Below are 19,398 nucleotides of genomic sequence, written 5' to 3'. Positions count from 1 at the left end.
GTTGGGGCATCATCTTCAGCCTATAGGCTTAGCGTATCTGACAGACTCATTTGTGAAGTAGAATGTACACAAGGCCAACAGTTCAACATCACATTTGGTGAGAGTAGTCCATGTACCAGAAACACCTGAATTCTACTAGTGTCCTGTCATGATTCAGGATTTTAAATTCTGGAAATTGTTGATGTTTTTTGAATTCAACTGTCCATTGTTCTTGGCTTGTGTGTGTGGTTTCATCTCGGCATCCCATCCTTCGCCGCATCCCTCTATTAAATGCCAGTCTACCATTGAGAGGTTAGACTCTGTCAGCTTAGTTACTCTAATAACTGTTTCAGCTGCTGTTGCACTGCACATCAGAAGCCATCGGTCCACTGCCAGTTCAGCTGCCTTCAAAGAAAGGGGCACTATACCTTTTCTGGATTGTAAAGGCCACTTCAGGGATGGTGCCATATTGTCCTGGCCTCAGAAGATGCCTTTTGTTAAAGCCACAACCACACTTGTCTTGGCAAGAATCGGTAGTCCTTTGTTTCGTGTCCTGTCTGTTTGTTTTTTCCTGTTTGTCAGCAGTCAATTAGAGGATACTTTGTTGTCCAGTGGCTAACTTTTGCCACAGTGAAAGTTAATTTGATATGCAGTTTCTTCAATGCCCATATTTTCTCTGAAGTAGATTGGTACTGCCAGGAGCCGACATGTCTCATAGTCATAAAAAAAGAAAAAATTTCTAAGTTATTAAAACATTTTACATGCCATATTCTGTAGATCTCTGAAGGGTTTGAAGATGACTCGTCTATCTAAAATATATCTGCTTGATTTGAAAACTTATCTAATATGACTATAAGTTTGATTGTAATGTCTAACTAAAAACTTTCATTGCTTTATATCCTAAGAGTTGGTACTAATAACATTCAAGGATCAGCAAATTGCATTATATTGTTAACTGATGGTATAAGTACAATATCTTGAACAAGATTAGAAATGTAAGCATAGCATTTTCTAAAAATATCAATCTCAATATATATAATTTGTATACAATATACAAAAACCCAATCCAATGTAAAGAATTTAAAACTAGTCATTGTCTTTTAAAAGCAGATTCAAAAATCTACCTTTTTATAGATTTTTGAATCTGCTTTTGAATCTATACCATATCTATATCTTCTCTTTATTTTTCTGAGTAGATTCAATAATCTACCCTCTATTCCATCATTTCCATATATCCTTTTTTTTTTGAACAAGAACCTTAAATCTAATCTCCTTTGCTTAGCCATTTTCCTAATCCTTAACAAGAACTTCTAGCCAACCTTCCAAAACAATTTAAATTATCCCAGACACAAAACCCATTAAAAGACCAAAAAACCACCCGCCCCACACCACCTCTTTGGGAATGTGGGCATCGTATTCTTAAAATTGCTTCTGGCTGGATATGGGCAAAGGTATCTTTATTCTGAAAAGAAAAATTTTGGGTTAATTGTCAAATTCTAGGAAGGTAGCTATATTTTTTGTTGTCCAGTCTGTGCATAATGCCAAAGTTCAGGGCTTATTTCAAGTCTTTATTTCAAGTAGTCTGTGAAACTGGATCATCTCAGCTAGCTATCTCAAAATTGCTGTTAGTAGTTTGTAGTCCAAAGCTGATCTGTAGATGATGTTTGTCAGCTTAGTGGTATTATTATTGTCCACGTAGAATACTTGTTGTTGTTGTGGGGCCCCATCTTCTTCCTGGAGACTTCAAATTTGATATTATGCCTGGTCATGATTTCCTGCAGAACACTGATAAATACTTGAACACAAAGACATGTATAGACAGCTAATTGAAGCCTTTTTTCTAGAATTAGTTAGTACTCTGTATAACCATTAATATCTTAACAAAGTTTAAAATATATATTAATCTTGTAAATTGATATAAAATTCATACTTTAAGAAAAGTTTAAAGAATCAGAATAGAATGAAAGAATTGAAATTAATAGTAATAGAATAGTCCCTTAAATTTTTGTTTGTTTGTTTGCTTGTTTGTTTCCTCCTGTCCCATATCAGAAGATGGCTCTTTCTTCTGGCATGATACAGAGAGTTTGTATTTTCCTTTTAACAACATTCTTGGGTTTAAAGAAGGAGAGAGCCATTCTCCAACTCCAAAGCCAGCTTTAATTTTTAATTGAATTGGGACTACAAGAAGACCAATAGTGTGAAATGTCTTTAGAGAAGAACAGAAACAAACATTTAGGAAGACTTATGAAATTTTATAGATGATAGACCAATAGGCCATTTTATTCTTTTTCTTGGGACTTTTTTTTTTAGAGGATTTGTCCTTTTTCTTCAGATGTCTCATTTGTCCAGGGTTCTTCAGATTCCTTAGCCTTCATTCTCCTAAAAGACAAAAACAAAAACCTTTCCTCAAAACTAACTTTGGAAAGGTTCCCTTTTGGCAAGTTATATATGATTAATTGAAAAGGCATGTATTAATGGTATAAGTTAGTTTCAATTGGATGCTTACACTGGTTGATGAACTATCACCTCTTCTAATTAAGAGGTCTCTCTTGTTCAAATCAAACCTTTTATCAATTTTGATGGTATCCACAGCTTATCTTCTCCTATAGAAACAAAAGCAAAACCTCATCCCCAAGGTAACACATATCCTGGTTTCCATTCTGAGGTCAGCACCATCCTTAAAGTATATGGGCTAATTTAATTCTGTAGTTTTTTTCTATTATCCAATGTCTCTTTGCAGCTGTTGTACTTTTCTCATTAGCACTGAGAAAATTCAAAGTTAATAGAGCATTATGCTGTAGCATGAATCTTAAAAGTTCTTATTAATAAAAACAAACCCAGAGCCAGGTATTGGGGTGAATGCTGGAAGATCAGAGAAGCAGAACAAGCCACAGCTACCTCACCTTGCCAATTCCTCGGCTGATCCTGTTTCCTCAAACTGGAAGCTTCTGAGTCCTCATCCAAATGGATCTCAGCTGAACTGTGCTTCTCGAAAGCCTGAAGCTTAACCAGGCTAGTTCCTGGTCTTCATACCTTATATACCTTTCTGCTTTCTGCCATCACTTCCTGGGATCATCATTTATTCTTATTATTAATTTTGGTACTTGTTCATTTATAGAAGTTTGCCAAAAAATTTTCTTTATGGTTTCTCCTGAATTTTCTGTTCTCTCTGTCTCACCTGTTCCATCACCCCAAGCAGCCTGGTTTATTCCAATAGGCATTTGGTTATTTAATTGCTCTGAGTAGAGGTTTCTTCTATGACTGCAGGAAAGGTCTGAACTGGATTTGCTGTGGGGGCCTGCCTGAGGCCCCTCTGGGAGTTTCCTGAAGACTGAGGCAAAGGATTACCTTGTCTGTCCCTTGTTGATCTACATTTGTTGGTCCAATGTTTACCCTTACTACACTTTCTGCATATTCCAGAAGGAGGGGGCATTCTGTTGCCATTGTTCCTTGGAGAAACATTGTTTCTAGGAATGCCCTGTTTACAGTCCGTTTTCAAATGTCCTTGATTTCCACATCTAAAACATCTGACATTCCTCAAACCTCTTGAAATTGCTTCTCCTATCCACATATCATCATGGTCATGAGCCTCAACATTAAACGTGTCTCTAATCCAATCTTCCAAGGGTACAGCTCTTGCCTTTAATGGCTGATTATTCTCTTGCATGCTGCATTCGAGTTCTCAAAAGCCAAAGATTCGATTACTATCTGGTTAACTTCTGAATTCAGGACCATTCTATTTACTGCTGAAGTCAGTCTTTGTAAGAAATCCATGAAGGATTCATTTGGGCCCTGTATAACTTTTGTGAATGACTCAGTTTTCTTTCCTGCTTCTTCAATTCTGTCCCATGTATTCAAGGCTGCCATTCGACATAGAATTAGGGTTTGGTTATCATATAAACATTGTCTTCGAATTACAGCATATTGGCCTTCTCCAATAGGCTGATCCTGGGAGATTTCCACACCTCTAGCCCTCCACTGACTTGTTATGGTTTTAGCTTCATCTCTGAACCACATTCACCACTGTAGCTGTACCTCAGGTTCCAGAACAGCATTTACCAGCTCTTTCCAGTCCTGTAGAATAATCTTATTACAAGTTGACCAGGAGTTTAACATTTGCTTTACAAATGGGGAATGTATGCCATAAGATACTATTGCCTAGCCGGGCAGTAGTGGCGCACGCCTTTAATCCCAGCACTCGGGAGACAGAGCCAGGTGGATCTCTGTGAGTTCGAGGCCAGCCTGGGCTACCAAGTGAGTTCCAGGAGAGGCACAAAGCTATACAGAGAAACCCTGTCTCGAAAAACCAAAAAAAAAAAAAAAAAAAAAAGATACTATTGCCTCCTTAAACCTTCTTAAATCTAACATTTCAATGGGAGTCCAATTATTTTGTGCGTTCACTTGACCAGGTAGCTGCTGTATGGTTACTGCATAAATTAAGTTTGATTGTTTGAAAACAGGCTTTCTTTCTATAACCTTATAATCCAATCCTGTAATAATTTCACTGTTAAATTCTTCTGAGTCTGAATTTCTCTATAATTCATTTTAACATGTTTTTCTAAAGCTTTTATCCTGGCACTTAAATTGACTATCTTTTTAAATAGTAAAATAAGGGTAAGGAAAGTAATAATATGCATAATTGGTGTAATGTATATCCCATTAACATTATTCTTCTTATATAATTGTTCCATTTTCAGACTGCCTAATGTTTTATCAAATAAAGACCAATTTCCTTCTAATGTACAAATAATACCCATTTTTTTTTAATGTGGAAAAAATTTTCTCTTTTAAGTAGTTTTTCCTTTTAAAATATCTGATATCTTAATTGACTTACCAAGTCTGTGTAGAACAGTAGAAATCTAAGGGAATTTCAAAACAGCTACCTAGTATCTGAGATGGGAATTCAAAGAGCAAAAGAAAGAAAGAAAGAAAGAAAGAAAGAAAGAAAGAAAGAAAGAAAGAAAGAAAGAAAAAGAAAGAAAGAAAGGGTAGCCATGCGTTCTAGCGAAAAGCTGAAATCCAGTCATGTGCTCCCACTTGAGCTGATTAAAGCCTGAGCTGTGGCTTCCTTAAGCTGTGCTCACATGAGTTGGTGATCTGGCCACAAGCAGCTTCAGCTGCAGCTACAATCAAGTGCAACTCTGACTGAGTGTAACCGGGCAGGTAACTTTGGCCAGGCCTCAGGCCTGTAAACTCTGGCCAAGTCGGGGCCAAGCCGGACCCAGCTGGGCTGAGCTGGGATCCAGCTGGGCTGAGCTGGGCTGAGCCAGGCCTGTAACCACCAATAGCTTTTAATGAATTCTTGCCACGTGGGTGCCAAATGTAGATGTAATTCGAAATGGTCTTATTAAATAAGAAACACAGAGCCAAATAAAGAGTTAAATGCTCAGAGATTGAGCAGTAGCCAAGAGCTAAGAACACCTTATCTTACCATTCACTGATGTCGCTTCCCCTGAGAGAGAGAACTTTTCCTGTGTCCTGTCTTTTTATTGACTTTCTGTTCTGCCTTCTCATTATTTCTAAACCCAACTACATGACTTCTTCGTCACTGTCTGTCATATAGACCTCCAGGTCTCTGTGGTTGGTACTGGGATTAAAGACATGTGTCACCATGCTGGCTATGTGCTTGAACACACAGAGATTTTGCCTGCCATGTGATCACATTAAGGGCATGTGCTACCACTGGCAGACTTCTGCTTAATGGCTTGTTTTTAGCTCTGATCCCCAGGTAACATTATTAATATATAAATAAAATTACATTTCAGCACAAATAAAATATCACCATATTTATTAATGTTTCTTTTACATATTGTATTTGGGGCATAAATGTTCAGAATTGAAACTTCATCTTGGTAGATCTTTCCTGTGATGAGTATGTAATGTCCTTCCCTATTTCTTTTGATTGATTTTAGTTTGAAGTCTATTTTGTTAGATATTAGGATAGCTACACCACCTTGCTTCTTTTTTTATTTTTATTTTTCTATTTTTTTTTTTTTGAGACAGGGTTTCTCTGTGTAGCTTTGCACCATTTCTGGATCTCAGTCTATAGACCAGGCTGGCCTTGAATCACAAAGATCCACCTGTCTCTGCCTCCCAAGTGCTGGGATTAAAGGCATGTGCCACCACCGCCAGGCTACTAGCTTGCTTCTTAAGTCCATTCGATTGGAAAGTCTTTTCCCAGCCTTTTTCTCTGAGTTAGTGTCTGTCTTTAAGTTGAGGTGTGTTTCTTGTATGCAGCAGAAGGATGGGTCCTGATTTCATATCTATGCTGTTATCCTGTGTGTTTTTATAGGTAAATCAAGTCCCTTGATATTAAGAGTTATTAATGACCAGTGACTGTTAATTCCTGTTATCTTTTGGTGGTAGAGTGTGTGTATTTCTCCTCTTTGAGATTTACTGTTGTGGGGTTATCTATTGCTTGTGTTTTCGTGGGTGTATCTGAATTTCTTAGTTTGGATTTTTCCTTCTAGTTCTTTCTATAGGGCTGGATTTATGGATAGGTATTGTTTAAATGGTTTTGTCTTGATATGTCTTGTTCAATCTGTCTATGGTGATTTTCCTGGGTATATTAGTCTAGGCTGGCATCCATGGTCTCTTAGTGTCTTCATTACATCTGTCCAGGAACTTCTGGCTTTCAAAGTCTCCATTGAAAAGTCAGGTGTTATTCTGATGGGTCTGGCTTCATAAGTCACTTGACATTTTTTCTTTTGCTGCTCTTAGTATTTGTTATTCTGTATGTTTAGTGGTTCAATTATTTTGTGGCGAGGGGACTTTTTTAGGGTCTAGTCTGTTTGGAGTTCTATAAGCTTCTTGTATCTTCATAGGTATTTCTTTAAGTTGGGAAAGTTTTCTTGTATGATTTCTTAAATATATTTTCTGTGCCTTTGAGTAGATATTCTTCTCCTTCTTCTATCCCCATTATTCTTAGATTTGACCTTTTCATGGTGTCCCAGATTTCCTGGACATTTTGTGTTGTGACTTTTTTGGCTTTGTTGTTTTCTTGGACTGACAAATCTATTTCCTCTATTGTATCCTCTACACCAGAGATTCTTTCTTCTATCTCTTGTATTCTGTTGTTTATGCTTGCATCTGTGTTTCCTGTTCATTTACTCAGATTTTCTATTTCCAGCATTCCCTCTGTTTGTGTCTTCTTCATTGTTTCTTTTTCACTTTTCAGTTCTTGAAATGTTTCCTTCACATGTTTAATTGGTTTTTCATGGTTTTCTTTGCTTTCTTTACGGGATTTATTGATTTCTTCCAATTTGTTATTTTTCTTTTCCTCAGTTTCTTTATTGATTTCTTCCAATTTTTGTTTTACTTTCCCTCAATTTCTTTAAGGAAATTTTTCATTCCTGCTTTAAAGGCCTCTAGCATCTTTATGAAATTATTTTTTAAGGTCACTTTTTCTCCTTTTCTACATTGTGATATTCAGGTCTTGCTATTGTAGGAGGGCTAGGTTCTGGTGATGCTATATTGTTCTTTATGTTGTTGTATGTATTTTTGCACTGATGTCTACCCATCTCTTCCTCTAATAGGTGTAAGAGGTGCCTGTGTCTCAACGAGCTGCTATTGGTCCACTCTGTGCTTGCTGTGTCTGTGTCTCAGGGGGCCCCTCTGGGACCAATCTTAGCTCTTGGTCTAATTGGAGCTGGCAGATTCTGTATGTCAGAGAGCTGCTCTTGGTCCAGTCCACACTAGCTGATTCTGTGACTCAGGGAGCTGCTCTTGGTCTTATCAAGGCTCTTGGTCCAGTCAGAGCTGGTGGATCTGTATGTAAGGAAGCCTCTCTTGGTTCAATGAGAACTGGTAGATTCTGTGTCTCAATAAGCCACTGGTGTCTCAGAAGGATGGGTATTGAGGTAGGGCATAGGTCTGGTAGATTGCTTGGTTCAATGGGGGATTTTGGTGGGGAAGTCTGCCTGCAGGAATCTTCCTTGCTGGCTGACAACTCAGGCAGAGATGGTTGGGGATTCCTGGGGACTGGCTGTGTCCCAGGGCCTGGGTCCTAGAGGCAGGAATCTTTGGGTAAGAGAAGAGTCACTCACCTCTTGCTACAATGTACAATGAGAGCTGGTGGATTCCTTATCTCAAGAAGTTACTAGGTAGCAGGCAGATGGGTGTTGGGGTAGGGTGTAGGTCTTGTAGCTCCAAGGGTCCACTGGGGGATTTTGGTGGGGGGCCTGGCCACAGGAGTTTTCCCTGCTGGCTGGCAACTGGGGCAGAGATGGGTCAGGTCATTGTTTTTTGTTTTTTGTTTTTTTTTTTTTTACATCTGAGTAATACTCCATTGTGTAAATGTACTACATTTTCCTTATATATTCTTCAGGTAAACCATACTGTTAACAGGCACCAAAGCTGGGTTTGAATGCTGAATCCAGAGCCTGAGTAACCAAGTATGTGTGAGAGAGTGTGACAAGTAGAGACATGGGGTAAGGTATAAAAGAGACAGGAAAGACTCCATTGATTGAGGGCCACATAGGATATGATTTAGCCAAAATAGTTCAAGTTTCTTCATAATAATCACTGTGAAAAAGGAAAACAGAAGTTATGAGTTTCAACATATTTGATGGCACACACCTGTAGTCTCAGCACCTGGGAATCTAAGAAGGGAGATGGCTCTGAGTTCGAGGCCTGCAAAGGCTACCTAGTGAGCTACAGTCCAGCATAGACTACATTGCAAGACTCTGTCTTAAAAGATCTCCCTTCAAAAAAAGTTTTTTGGGGGATTTCTACATGAGATGACAGACTAGAAAATACCTCTGTGTGGCCTAGTGAAGGGGAAGAGTCAGCAAGAGAAATACTAGACTAAGACTAAATACTAGACAAAGAGAAAAACAAAAAAAGTTCTAAAAATTCACAAAGCACACCTGAAAACTGCCAAGAAAAAGATGAGTGAGAGACACAATGTAAAGAAGCCAAGTCACATGCAGCTCCAACTATGGCTTCGTGGCAGGGAGGGAGCGGAAAGAAGTCTCATCTAAAAGTGGTATTGGAAATTGAACCCTCAAGTGACAGCTGATCAAATCCAGTCATTGGTGACTGATGCCAGTACACTCAGCTCTAGGGAAACGGAAACAGGAGGATCAAGAGTTCAAGGCCAGCCTTGGCTACATAGCAAGTTCAAGACTAGCCTTGTCTATATAAGACTGTATGCATCTTTAAAGAGGGTGAGGAAGACTGAGATTTAGCTCAATGGTAGAGTGCCTGTTTAACATATACAAAGTCTTGGGTTCTTGGTACATGCCTTTAATCTCTGCACTTGGGAGGCAGAGGCAGGCATATTTCTGAGAGTCTGAGGCCAGTGTGGTCTATGTAACAAGTCCCAGGCTATCTAGAACTACATAGAGAGAACCTGTTTCAAATAAATGAATAAAATGGGGGATGGTCTAGGAAGTGGCTAAGTCAATAAACTTTTCCTTGCAAGCACCCACTTAAAAAAATCCTAGGCATGAGGGCACTCACCTGGCAAGACAGACGCAGGAGGATCCCAGAGCCTTGCTGGCCAGCTAATCTAACCAAATCAATGAGGCCCAGGTTCAATCAGAGACCATTCCTGCAAAAATAATATGGGCAGTGTTTGTGGATAACACTGGACCTTGACTCCCGCCATCCACACAGAGACACCTGCACACAAGTGCACAAATACACAAATACATATACATATGAACACAGAAACATGTTTTGTTTTGTTTGAGATAAGCTTTCACATTGCAGTTCTGGCTTATTATACCAATAATAAGCTTTCTGAGAAAAAAATCCTATTTATAGTATCTGAAGAAACAAAGAAGGGGGAGGGATGAAAGGAGGAAGGGAGGGAGGGAGAAAGGAAGGAAGGAAGACAGGACACTTAACCTAAAAAATAAAAGAGCTCTTAATTAAAAACTTATAAGACAATGAAGACTGAAACTGAAGAAGACACCAGAAAATGAAAGTGTCTCCCATGCTCATGAACTGATGTGATTCATGTTGTGAAATGGCTCTTACCCAAAGCAATCTACAAATTCAATGTAATCCCCATCAGAATCCAGTGATGTTCTTTACAGAAGTAGGAAACAATCCAAAAATCCATAAGTAAGCTCAAACACTCTTGAATAGCCACAGGCATCTTAAGCATAAAGAGCAGCAATGAAGAGACCATAATGCCTCATCTCAGTTTATATTAAAATCAGTACTGATGAGTTAGCTCAGTGGACAGGGGCATCTGTTGTGTTTGTTACCATGGCTGACAAGCTGAGTTCAGTCTGTGGGATCCACCTGGTAGAAAGAAAGATTTACTTCTCCAAGTTATCCTCTGACCTTCACATGCATTCTGTGACACTTGAGCACTTGGGCACTTGCACACACATGCATACACACACAATTAATAATAATAATAGTAATCAATTAATTTAACTTAATGTAATTGTTAAGAACTGTGTGACCCAGATGTACCACACCTGGATAGACACCCAAAGAACTTAGTCACTATACCACCAGAGATGCATGCACATACATGTCTATTATGGCAATACTCAAAATAATTAAGAAATGAAAACATTGACACATGGATAAACAATATGTTGTGCTATGGGATGTCTTTGTGAATGCTGTGAATATGTGTTTCTCCTATTGGCTAATAAATAAAGCTGTTTTGGCCTATGGCAAGGCAGTTTAGAGGTAGTTGGGAAATCCAAGGAAAGAGACAGGAAGACAAAGATGGAATGGGGGACATGCTAGCCAGCCACCCAAGGAGAAAGATGCCAGCAGACCAGTAAAGCCACAGAACGTGTGGCAAAATATAGATTAGTAGAAATGGGTTAATTTAAGATATAAGACCTAGCTAGCAATTAATTAATATTAAGCCTCTGAGTAATTACTTTATAAGTAGCTGTGGAACCACAGACCAGACAGGACTGGAGAAACCTTCCAGCTACAATGTTGTACAAGTGTATTTTTCAGTTATAAAGAAACATTAAATCATGACATTTGCAGGAAGATGGATAGTACTGGAAATCATTATGTTAAGTAAAGAAAGTCCCGCTTAGAAGAGAAGTGCTATGTTTTTCCTCATACAAAGACTCCACACTTAAATTTATATTGGGGGAGTAGAAAGTAGAAAAGAGACTGCACAAGAGGAGGAAGAGATCATAAACGGGGTGTTTAAGAGAATTTATGTGACCTAAAAGCAGAAGAGAAGTCAGGTGGTGGTGGCACACACCTTTAATCCTAGCACTCTAGAGGCAGAGAGAGGTGGATATCTGTGAGTTGGAGGCCAGCCTGGTCTACAGAATGAGTTCCAGGACAGCCAAGGCTACACAGACAAACCCTGTCTGGAAAAATAAAGAAAAAGCAGAAGAGAAGTCTGTCTGGAAAGAAGAAGGGGACCTGAAGAGGAGTGAAAAAAAAACACCTAAAGTATAATGACTTTATTTATTTCATAATAAATATATATACATTAGGAAAATTCCTTAATTACACCTATCATTTTTTGTACTAACTTTATAAACATTGTTTCTAAAAGTTGTGAATCTCATTACCATGTTTGCTGCCTTGGAATGTATGGATTGTGTTGTGGTAGACTGTTTTCATGTCTGAAAGACAGAAACTCTAAGAAGCACTCCTCTTAGAATAGCCAAGATTCTGTGAAAACGCCATTCATTACTTGATGAGGAATAATAGCATTGAGTTCTCCAGACTCATATGCATTCATGGAATTTGTATTTTAGGTTCATCGTTTCAAGTTTCCAGTCACAAAATACCCAGTTGCTTTGGAAATTTTCAGTGAAAAAGAAAAATTCGCCGTGGAACCTCCATATTTGGTTACCATGACTGAAGTGAATATGAGGCAAAACTGGCAACTAAGTATGGTTTTCTGTCTCCTATGCTTATCTCACAAGCCATTATATCATTAGTGCATTTTTAAATGAGTGGATTGCAAAGCCTGTTCACAGGGAAAATAGCCAGGAGTTTTGTAGAAAAGGATTTGAATCATTGGCATGTTGACATTTACCTCTGTCATCTCCTTTTATGTTCTCAACACTTCCAGTATCCTGGATTCAGTGGTATACGGCCAGATTTTTTTATTTGAACTGCAGGGCTGAAGAGATACTCAGTGCTTAAAAGAGTATAATGCTCTTGCAGAGGACCCATGTCAAGCAGATCACATAACTGTAACTCCACCTCCAGGGCACCCTATGCCTAGTGTCTGCAGGAGCCTGTACATACCCACATACAAACATAATCACAAATAAATCTCTGGGACAGGAGAGATGGCTCAGTGGTTAAAAGCACTGGCTGTGCTTCCAGAGGACCTGGGTTCAATTCCCAGCACCCACATGGCAGCTCACAACTGTCTGTAACACCAGTTCCAGGGGATCTGAAACCTTCAGACCAATGCACATAAAATAAAATCAAATAAATTTAAAAAATAAATATCTAACAAATAATTTGTAACACAAAATGAATCTGAAAGTCCTGTTGTGGATTAGTATCAACAATGATGAGGTTTGTGCTGTGTACCAGTTGAGTGTCTTTATTATTCACTACGACAACAGTTAACTAAATATTTTAGGTATTGTCAGATATCCTGTAGGATGTTTCTAATTATTTAAGGGAAGTTTTGTGACTATGTTTTTTAGCTGAATGTGATACTGTGCAGTGGTAATCCCAGTACCTGGTAGGTAAAGGCAGACATTCAAGGACAGTTTCCGTTTTATAGTGAGATGGGTCCAACCTGGGCTACATGAGACAGTGTCCCAAAAAGAAGAAAGAAAGTGTGGCTTTTTATGGTAAAGAGCTGAAAAGAGACAGACATATTTTACAACACAAAAGGACATTTACTTAAATTCTGTTTTACCTCAAAATACAACATTTAGTTATATATTTTGTGCTAATACATGTGTGAATATTTTCAGGTGATAGATAGATAGATAGATAGATAGATAGATAGATAGATAGATAGATAGATAGATAGGTAGATAGATAGACAGACAGGCACACAGACAGACAGAAATGTAAGGGCTGGGCCTGTAGCTCAGTGGTAGAATGCTTGCCTAGAATGTTTGCAGCCTTAGGTTCAATCCCCATTGTCCCACAGTAAGACAGGGAGGTGGCAGATAGGTCTGGTGAAGTGGGTAGATGAAGTTAATTTGAGTTTTGATTAGTCATCACTGTATCACTGAGTTTGCAGATATTTGTTAGTCAGTGAGTCTTACTCTGATAGATTTCATTTTTATTCTTTTTCTCTTTTCCCCAGCCTCATCACACTTTCCCATCCCTCCTCTCCTCTCAGTCGCTCCTCACATGATCCCATCTTCCCCCACCATCCACTCTTTCTCCAATCTCTTCAGAAAAGTTTGTCTGCAAATTTAATACCTTCTTGAAATGAAAACTCCAGGAAAGAAAGTAAAGCTCCCATATTCCATGATTAATATTTACAGTTTCTGTGGTATCCTGGTGGCTCTTACCAGGTTTGGAGCATTGACTTTTAAATTTGGAAGCATTTTACAAGCTGACTCTGAAACTATTAAGTTAGTCATGGTGAGAATATTCCCAATGAAAATTAGCTAAGGAGACAGTCAGGGCTTCAGTTATTCACGTTAGCTCCTCTCAACATTATACCATGAGGATTTATAACACCTACATCAGTTCACTTGTTTAGAAAGAATGACAAGGTAGGTGTGAAGAGCTGCTTACTTCTCTTGGAGAGCCCTTAAGCGATCCTATGGTGCAACTCCACTGCCATCTTAGGAAAATCATTTGCCTACCACTATGAAAAACACAAACCATGACGTGTCAGGATTGGTTTCTCATGAGTCAGAGGCTAGAAGGAACTCAGGATGCAGCTAGGTAGTCAGGCACTCTCTTCTTTCTTGAGGAGGGCACTGGAGCAATGGGAGGCAGTCAGTCTAATCTCCCTGAAGAGAAGTAAGGATGTAGTTTGGTAGTAGAGTGCTTGTCTAGTGTGAACAAGGCACTGGGGTTCAATCCTCAATACCAGATAATTTATTTTTTTTAATATGGGTGTTTTTGCTACATGTCTGTGCATCACTTGCATCCCTGGTACACTCAGAGGCCAGAAGAGACCATCTAGAACTGGAATCACAGATGATTGTGAGTTGCTACATGGCTGCTGGGAATCAAACCCAGGTCCTCTACAAGAGCAGCCCATACTCTTAACCACTCAACCATCTCTCCAGCCTCTAAGTACCAGACACTTTTTATAAATGAAAATAGGAAATTCTCCCTTGAGCCCATACCCACACTTGGGTGTGTCTTATTTTCTGTAACTCTTTGAGATGTCCATACCCATGCTCTGGGGTATACAGTTTGCTTTCTTCTGAGTGTCTCTTTTTCTCTCTTAGCTCTTCTGCTTAAGCCTATATTAAAGTATTTTTTAGTAAAACGCAACTCTAAAGGTACTTACAAAGTCAGCCAAAATTAAGAGTTTGAGTTACCTTTGCAATGTGACACTGTAGATGTAATACTAAACAGTCCTATTAAATAAGAAACACAGAGCCAAATTAAGAGTTAAAAGCCCAAGAGGTCAGAGCACTAGCAAATAGGCTTAAGCTTACCAGCTGCTGCCGTCCTTCCTGTGAGAAAAGAGAGCTACTTCCTGTGTTTCTGTATTTTTTTATTGACTTTCTGTTCTACCTTCTCATTGGTTCTAAACCCAACCACATGACTTCTTCATTGCCTGTCTATTCAGACCTCCAGGTCTCTATGGTTGGTACTTGGATTAAAGGCGTATGTCACCAAACAGGCTGTGTTCTTGAATACACAGACTCTGCCTGCCATGTGATCAGATTAAGGGCATGTGCTACCACTACCAGACTTCTGCTAAATGATTGCTATTAGCTCTGACCCCAGGCAACTTTATTATTTAACATACAAATAAAATCACATTTCAGCCCAAATAAAACATCACCATATTACACAATAGAAAATTTCATTGTTCCTTACTATCTATAACAACTTTTAGGTAAAATATGAAAATGTAAGTGTGCTTTAAATGTATTTCATATATTTCAGAACACCATATGCCAGAAAACGTTAAGAAAATGAAGGATTACTTAGAGCCATTGCTTAACACTTCAGTGTATAATCCTTTAGGTCTCAACCTAAGTATAAAGGTGAGTTGAGAGCTTTTCATTTTTACCATGTAGAGTTTAGAGTTAAACATGTATGCTAAAGTAAGACTTAACGTTTAGATGTTGGTGATCAGTGGGAATAGCAGCTTTAGATATATAAAAGGGTTTCTCTTTTCTTTATTCCCTGGTTGTCTTATTTCTAAAGGAATCTGAATGCTGAACAGAACATTAATTGACTATTTTCTAAGAGATAGGTCAGATCAATTGGCTAAAGGGAAGCAGAAAAGTTGTTTCCAAAAGTTGGGGTTAGAGGGATACCTAAAGCACAGGTAAGTGTGAAAAACAGTGAAAATGCGGAGATATGTTAAAACCACAGATATGAAGGCTAGCTCAAAGTGTTTGTGAAAGTCAAATTGTTTTACATTTTAGTTTCAATATGAAAATAAAACTACATCATTGAGTTCCTGTTTTAATACCTCTTCATTTTACACGTGATGTTCATGTCAGAATCCTTGGCAGTCCTTATAAATGACATCTATGAATGTGGCTCCCATCGATATTTTTGTTTAAAGGAACACACCCATTGATAATGACCATCGGTGTTTGTTCCATAGGGCTCTGAGCTGTTTCATTTCAAGGTGTCTGTGGTTCCTGGGGTCAGCTTTTGTAACTTAGAAGAAGAATTTCAGGTACAGTAAATGAATAAAGTATGGAATGAGATGATGACTGAGAAAATGACACAGCACTTGTCAATCCAAGTTATGGATAAGGATGAAAACATGGGTAGAATTTGTGTGCCAAGTACAGCTTGGCCAGACTGTGGCCAAGAATGAGAGTGTGGGTGGTAGAGGATGCTTAATGTCCACAGAATTCTGGGTAGAATTCTTCTGTGTGGTTTATTGTGGTATCACAATGACCAGTATTTTACATTACCGCATCCAAAAAATGTAACCACTTTGCTTTTTCTTTTCAGATTTATGTCGATGAAGTACCGTTGCCTTTTCCAGGACATATACTAATTGCTGTTGCAACATCTGTAGTGCTAGGGGGATTAATATTTGTAGCATTTATATTCCAACTGCGTAACATCCACCCATTGAGAGCATTCCAGAGATATGTTAGAAGAAATACTGCAAACCCATCAACTATAAGTATCAGCTCAGAAGGGAAAGTCTGGATAGTGAACAAATGATAATTATATCTATTTCCTAGTTCTATTGAACATGTCCATACAATATATTTATATTTTAAAAATGCACATTAGGCACAATGCTATAGAGTTATTATACTATTATAATTCTAGTTGCTGTTAGTAGTAGTTCCAATTTCCATTTTCTTATTTTTAATACATAGAAAATTACTTTAGCACTTACATGGTTTTTTTTAGATGGTTTTGGAAAATATAAAATGATAACCAATTCTCTGTGGAATGGATTTTCTGCATTATTCAGCTCATATTATCTAGAGTTCATTTTGTAGGGTCAGGTTCTAGATAGAATAGTGGTACAATGAGGGTACCATTACACCGTGGGAGTCAGACATGGAGAGACAAATCAGTGGATATGTTTTCAGAGCCTTGAAGGAAATAAAAAAGAAAAAGTCATTTTGGTTTCTTAAGGAAGGCCAAACGGTTTGTGGTACCTAATAAGAGGGGACGATGACTCCATCATGGAGTACTCGAAGAATATAGTGGTTGAGCCGGGTGTTGGATTCAAACATGCAGCATACAGAACTCCAAAGGATATGCTACTGTGTGCTTCTGGTGAACTTGTCCCCAGGATCCAGAAAGTGATGGCTACACCCAGGTATCAGACCTGGCACACATGGCAGAGGTTTGTGAGGGAGGACAGTGCTATGGGTTCATTTGGGCATGGAGGAGGAACAGGGTGAACTACTTAGAAATGGCCATCCCCTCAGGCACTATAATGTTTAAGGTCAGGAGCATTCCCTTGTTTTATAATCACCTCTTACTAAGAAAAATAAGATTACCATGAATGAGAAGAGATCTCAGAGCCCCAAGAGTCATGGGCACTTAGTAGGAAGAAAAGCTTAAGGAGTGTTGGAGCTGGAGTGATGGCTCAGTGGCTTAGAGCACCTGTTGCTCTTGCAGAGGGTGTGGGTTGAATTTCAGCACCCGCGTGGTAGCTCACAACCATCTGATTCTTCTCTATTCTAAGCATACCTCACCGCTTGCCTCAGCTATGTTTTCTCATCACTGTGACCAGATACCTGACATTAACAAACAAAAGGAAGAAAAACTTCCTGGGGCTCACAGTTCCCTAGAGTAGTCGAGCATGTTAGGGAAAACATGGTAGTGAAATGAGCTCCTCTCCATGTTGGCTGAAGAATAAAGCAGCTGGTCCTATCAACAGATGTGTAACAGAAAGTTAACCACAAGTGTGGTCTATCTATAACCTGATACTGTGTCCACCATCTGTGCCCTGTGTCCAAACACTTCCTCTGCTCCCAAACAATGCCAGCAGCTGGAAACCAGGTTATCAACTAGAGGCCTGTGAGGGACTTTCAAAACACAATCCAAATCATCAGTAAGTAATTCAACAGCCCCGTTTGGTCTTAACTATGGTTTGTTCTTTATCACTTTTGCTAACATGCTCATTTGCATTGGACAATCACGTAGAACCATCCTGCTACTGGGTGCATACCATGTTTTGAGATCTTCCCAGAATCCTTCATAGTAAGTTTATTTAATTTTCCCTTACCTGTATTTTGACATAACACTTGGAATCCCAGCACTCAAGAGGCTAAAGCAGGAAGATTTGGTGACAGCCTGGACTATACAATAAGCCCCTGTCTCAAAACTAAAAAAAAAAAAAGAAAAAGAAAAAAGTTTTGTGTTATTTTTTTTAAACATTTCCCTGACCTAGTTTTTCTTATCTCACTTCATATATTCTGGTACCTGTCATTGAACACTCTCAGAATCTAATACCATCACTATTTTCCTCTCTTGCCAGTACATGCTGACATAGTTTTTGTAAAACAGGTATCTGACACAGAATTTATATTGTGGTGGTGTGAAAAAAAATGGCCTCCAAAAGGAGTGGCACTATTAGGAGGTGTGGCTTTGTTGAAGGAAGTGGGTCACTGTGGAGGCGGGCTTTGAGTGCTCATATATGCTCAAGCCATGCCCAGTGAGATAGAATACTTCCTGTTGCCTGCAAGATGTAGGACTCTTAGCTACTTCTCCACCATATCTGCCAGAATGCCACCATGTCCCAGCATGATGATAATGGACTGAACCTCTGAACTGTAAGTGAGCTACCCCAATTAAATGTTCCCTTTATAACAGTTGCTGTGGTCATGGTATCTCTTCACAACAATAGAAACCCTAACTAAGGGAAAAGTTGGTACCAGCGACTGGAGTATTTCTAGGATAGGCCTAACTATAGTTTTGTTTGGAGGAATTTGGACTTTGGTACTACTTTGGGTTAGGAAAACAGTGGAATGCTTTAAGCACTGCTTAATGGGCCATATTAGTAGGAGCATGGAAGAGAGTGATGCTAAGAATTATTTGAGCTGTCGGGAGCTCACCCAAGTGTTTTCAAAGGAGAAGAATTTTAGTATGTTGCCTACAGATTGTTCTGGTGATATTTTGGTGAAGACTTTGGCTACTTTTTGCCCTTGTTCGAAAAGTCTGCCTGAGACTAAAGTGAAAAGTTTTAGATTAATTCCATTGACAGAAGAAATCACAAAACAGCCTAGTATAGACTCTGTCGTGTGGTCATTAATGTTAATTCTGATGAGGATTTATAATGAAAAAGAGCAAGCTGAGCAAATGAAAATACAAAATGTACAGATTGAGAAAAGGGGCATCAGGAAGTGGAATAAAGCTAAATCCTGTGTTCAAGGAGATAAACAGATTAAGAAATGGAATAATGGGAGTGGTAACCTCAGAGCAAGATCCTACCTAGCTAAGTTTCCAACTTGTGGAAGGAATTAAAGAAGCTTAGAGCCAGGTGTAGTGTTGCACACCTTTGATCCCATCACTGGGAAGGCAGAGGCTGGCAGATCTCTGAGTTTGAGGCGAGCCTGATCTAGAGAGCAAGTTCAAAATCAGCCAAGCTTAGGCAGTAAAGGTAACAATCAAAAACAGAAACCTAGTGAACTATAATTGAAAGAGGGGGTCATCTTCCAGCCCCAGCAAGCAGCAGAACTTGACAGCTATGGCCACATGATTCTGGCTTTAGTGTTAAGGAAAGAAGACACTGGTTATAGAATTTGCCTCTGCAGCTGAGAAAAGCTGCTGAAGTTTGGCATGTATTAGAAGTGTCCCTGAATTGAGGCCTAGACAGGCCATTTTGTGAAGCTGTGAATTTGAAGCCTGGATTAC

General features: G+C 38.9%; 1 protein-coding gene across 5 annotated transcripts in view; it reads left to right on the top strand.

Annotated features, from left to right (window-relative positions):
- Positions 1-16,667, top strand: part of LOC131923817 (cation channel sperm-associated auxiliary subunit beta-like) — a 149,888-nt gene extending 133,221 nt beyond the window's left edge. For 4 of the 5 annotated variants that reach the window (XM_059278999.1, XM_059278997.1, XM_059278998.1 and 1 more), the window contains 4 exons: positions 11,685-11,820; positions 14,992-15,092; positions 15,665-15,739; positions 16,024-16,667. In XM_059278999.1, coding sequence (XP_059134982.1) covers positions 11,685-11,820; positions 14,992-15,092; positions 15,665-15,739; positions 16,024-16,242 — 531 coding nt within the window. In that variant the 3' untranslated portion in view covers positions 16,243-16,667. Of the gene's footprint in view, positions 1-11,684; positions 11,821-14,991; positions 15,093-15,664; positions 15,740-16,023 lie in introns of those variants that run through there. The other variant, XR_009382732.1, reaches the window with a different exon arrangement.
- The last annotated feature ends 2,731 nt before the right edge of the window (positions 16,668-19,398 follow it).

The sequence above is a fragment of the Peromyscus eremicus genome, chromosome 14, assembly GCF_949786415.1.
Source record: "Peromyscus eremicus chromosome 14, PerEre_H2_v1, whole genome shotgun sequence".
Classification (NCBI taxonomy): Eukaryota; Metazoa; Chordata; class Mammalia; order Rodentia; family Cricetidae; genus Peromyscus; species Peromyscus eremicus.
This window is presented reverse-complemented; position numbering and strand designations above follow the sequence as displayed.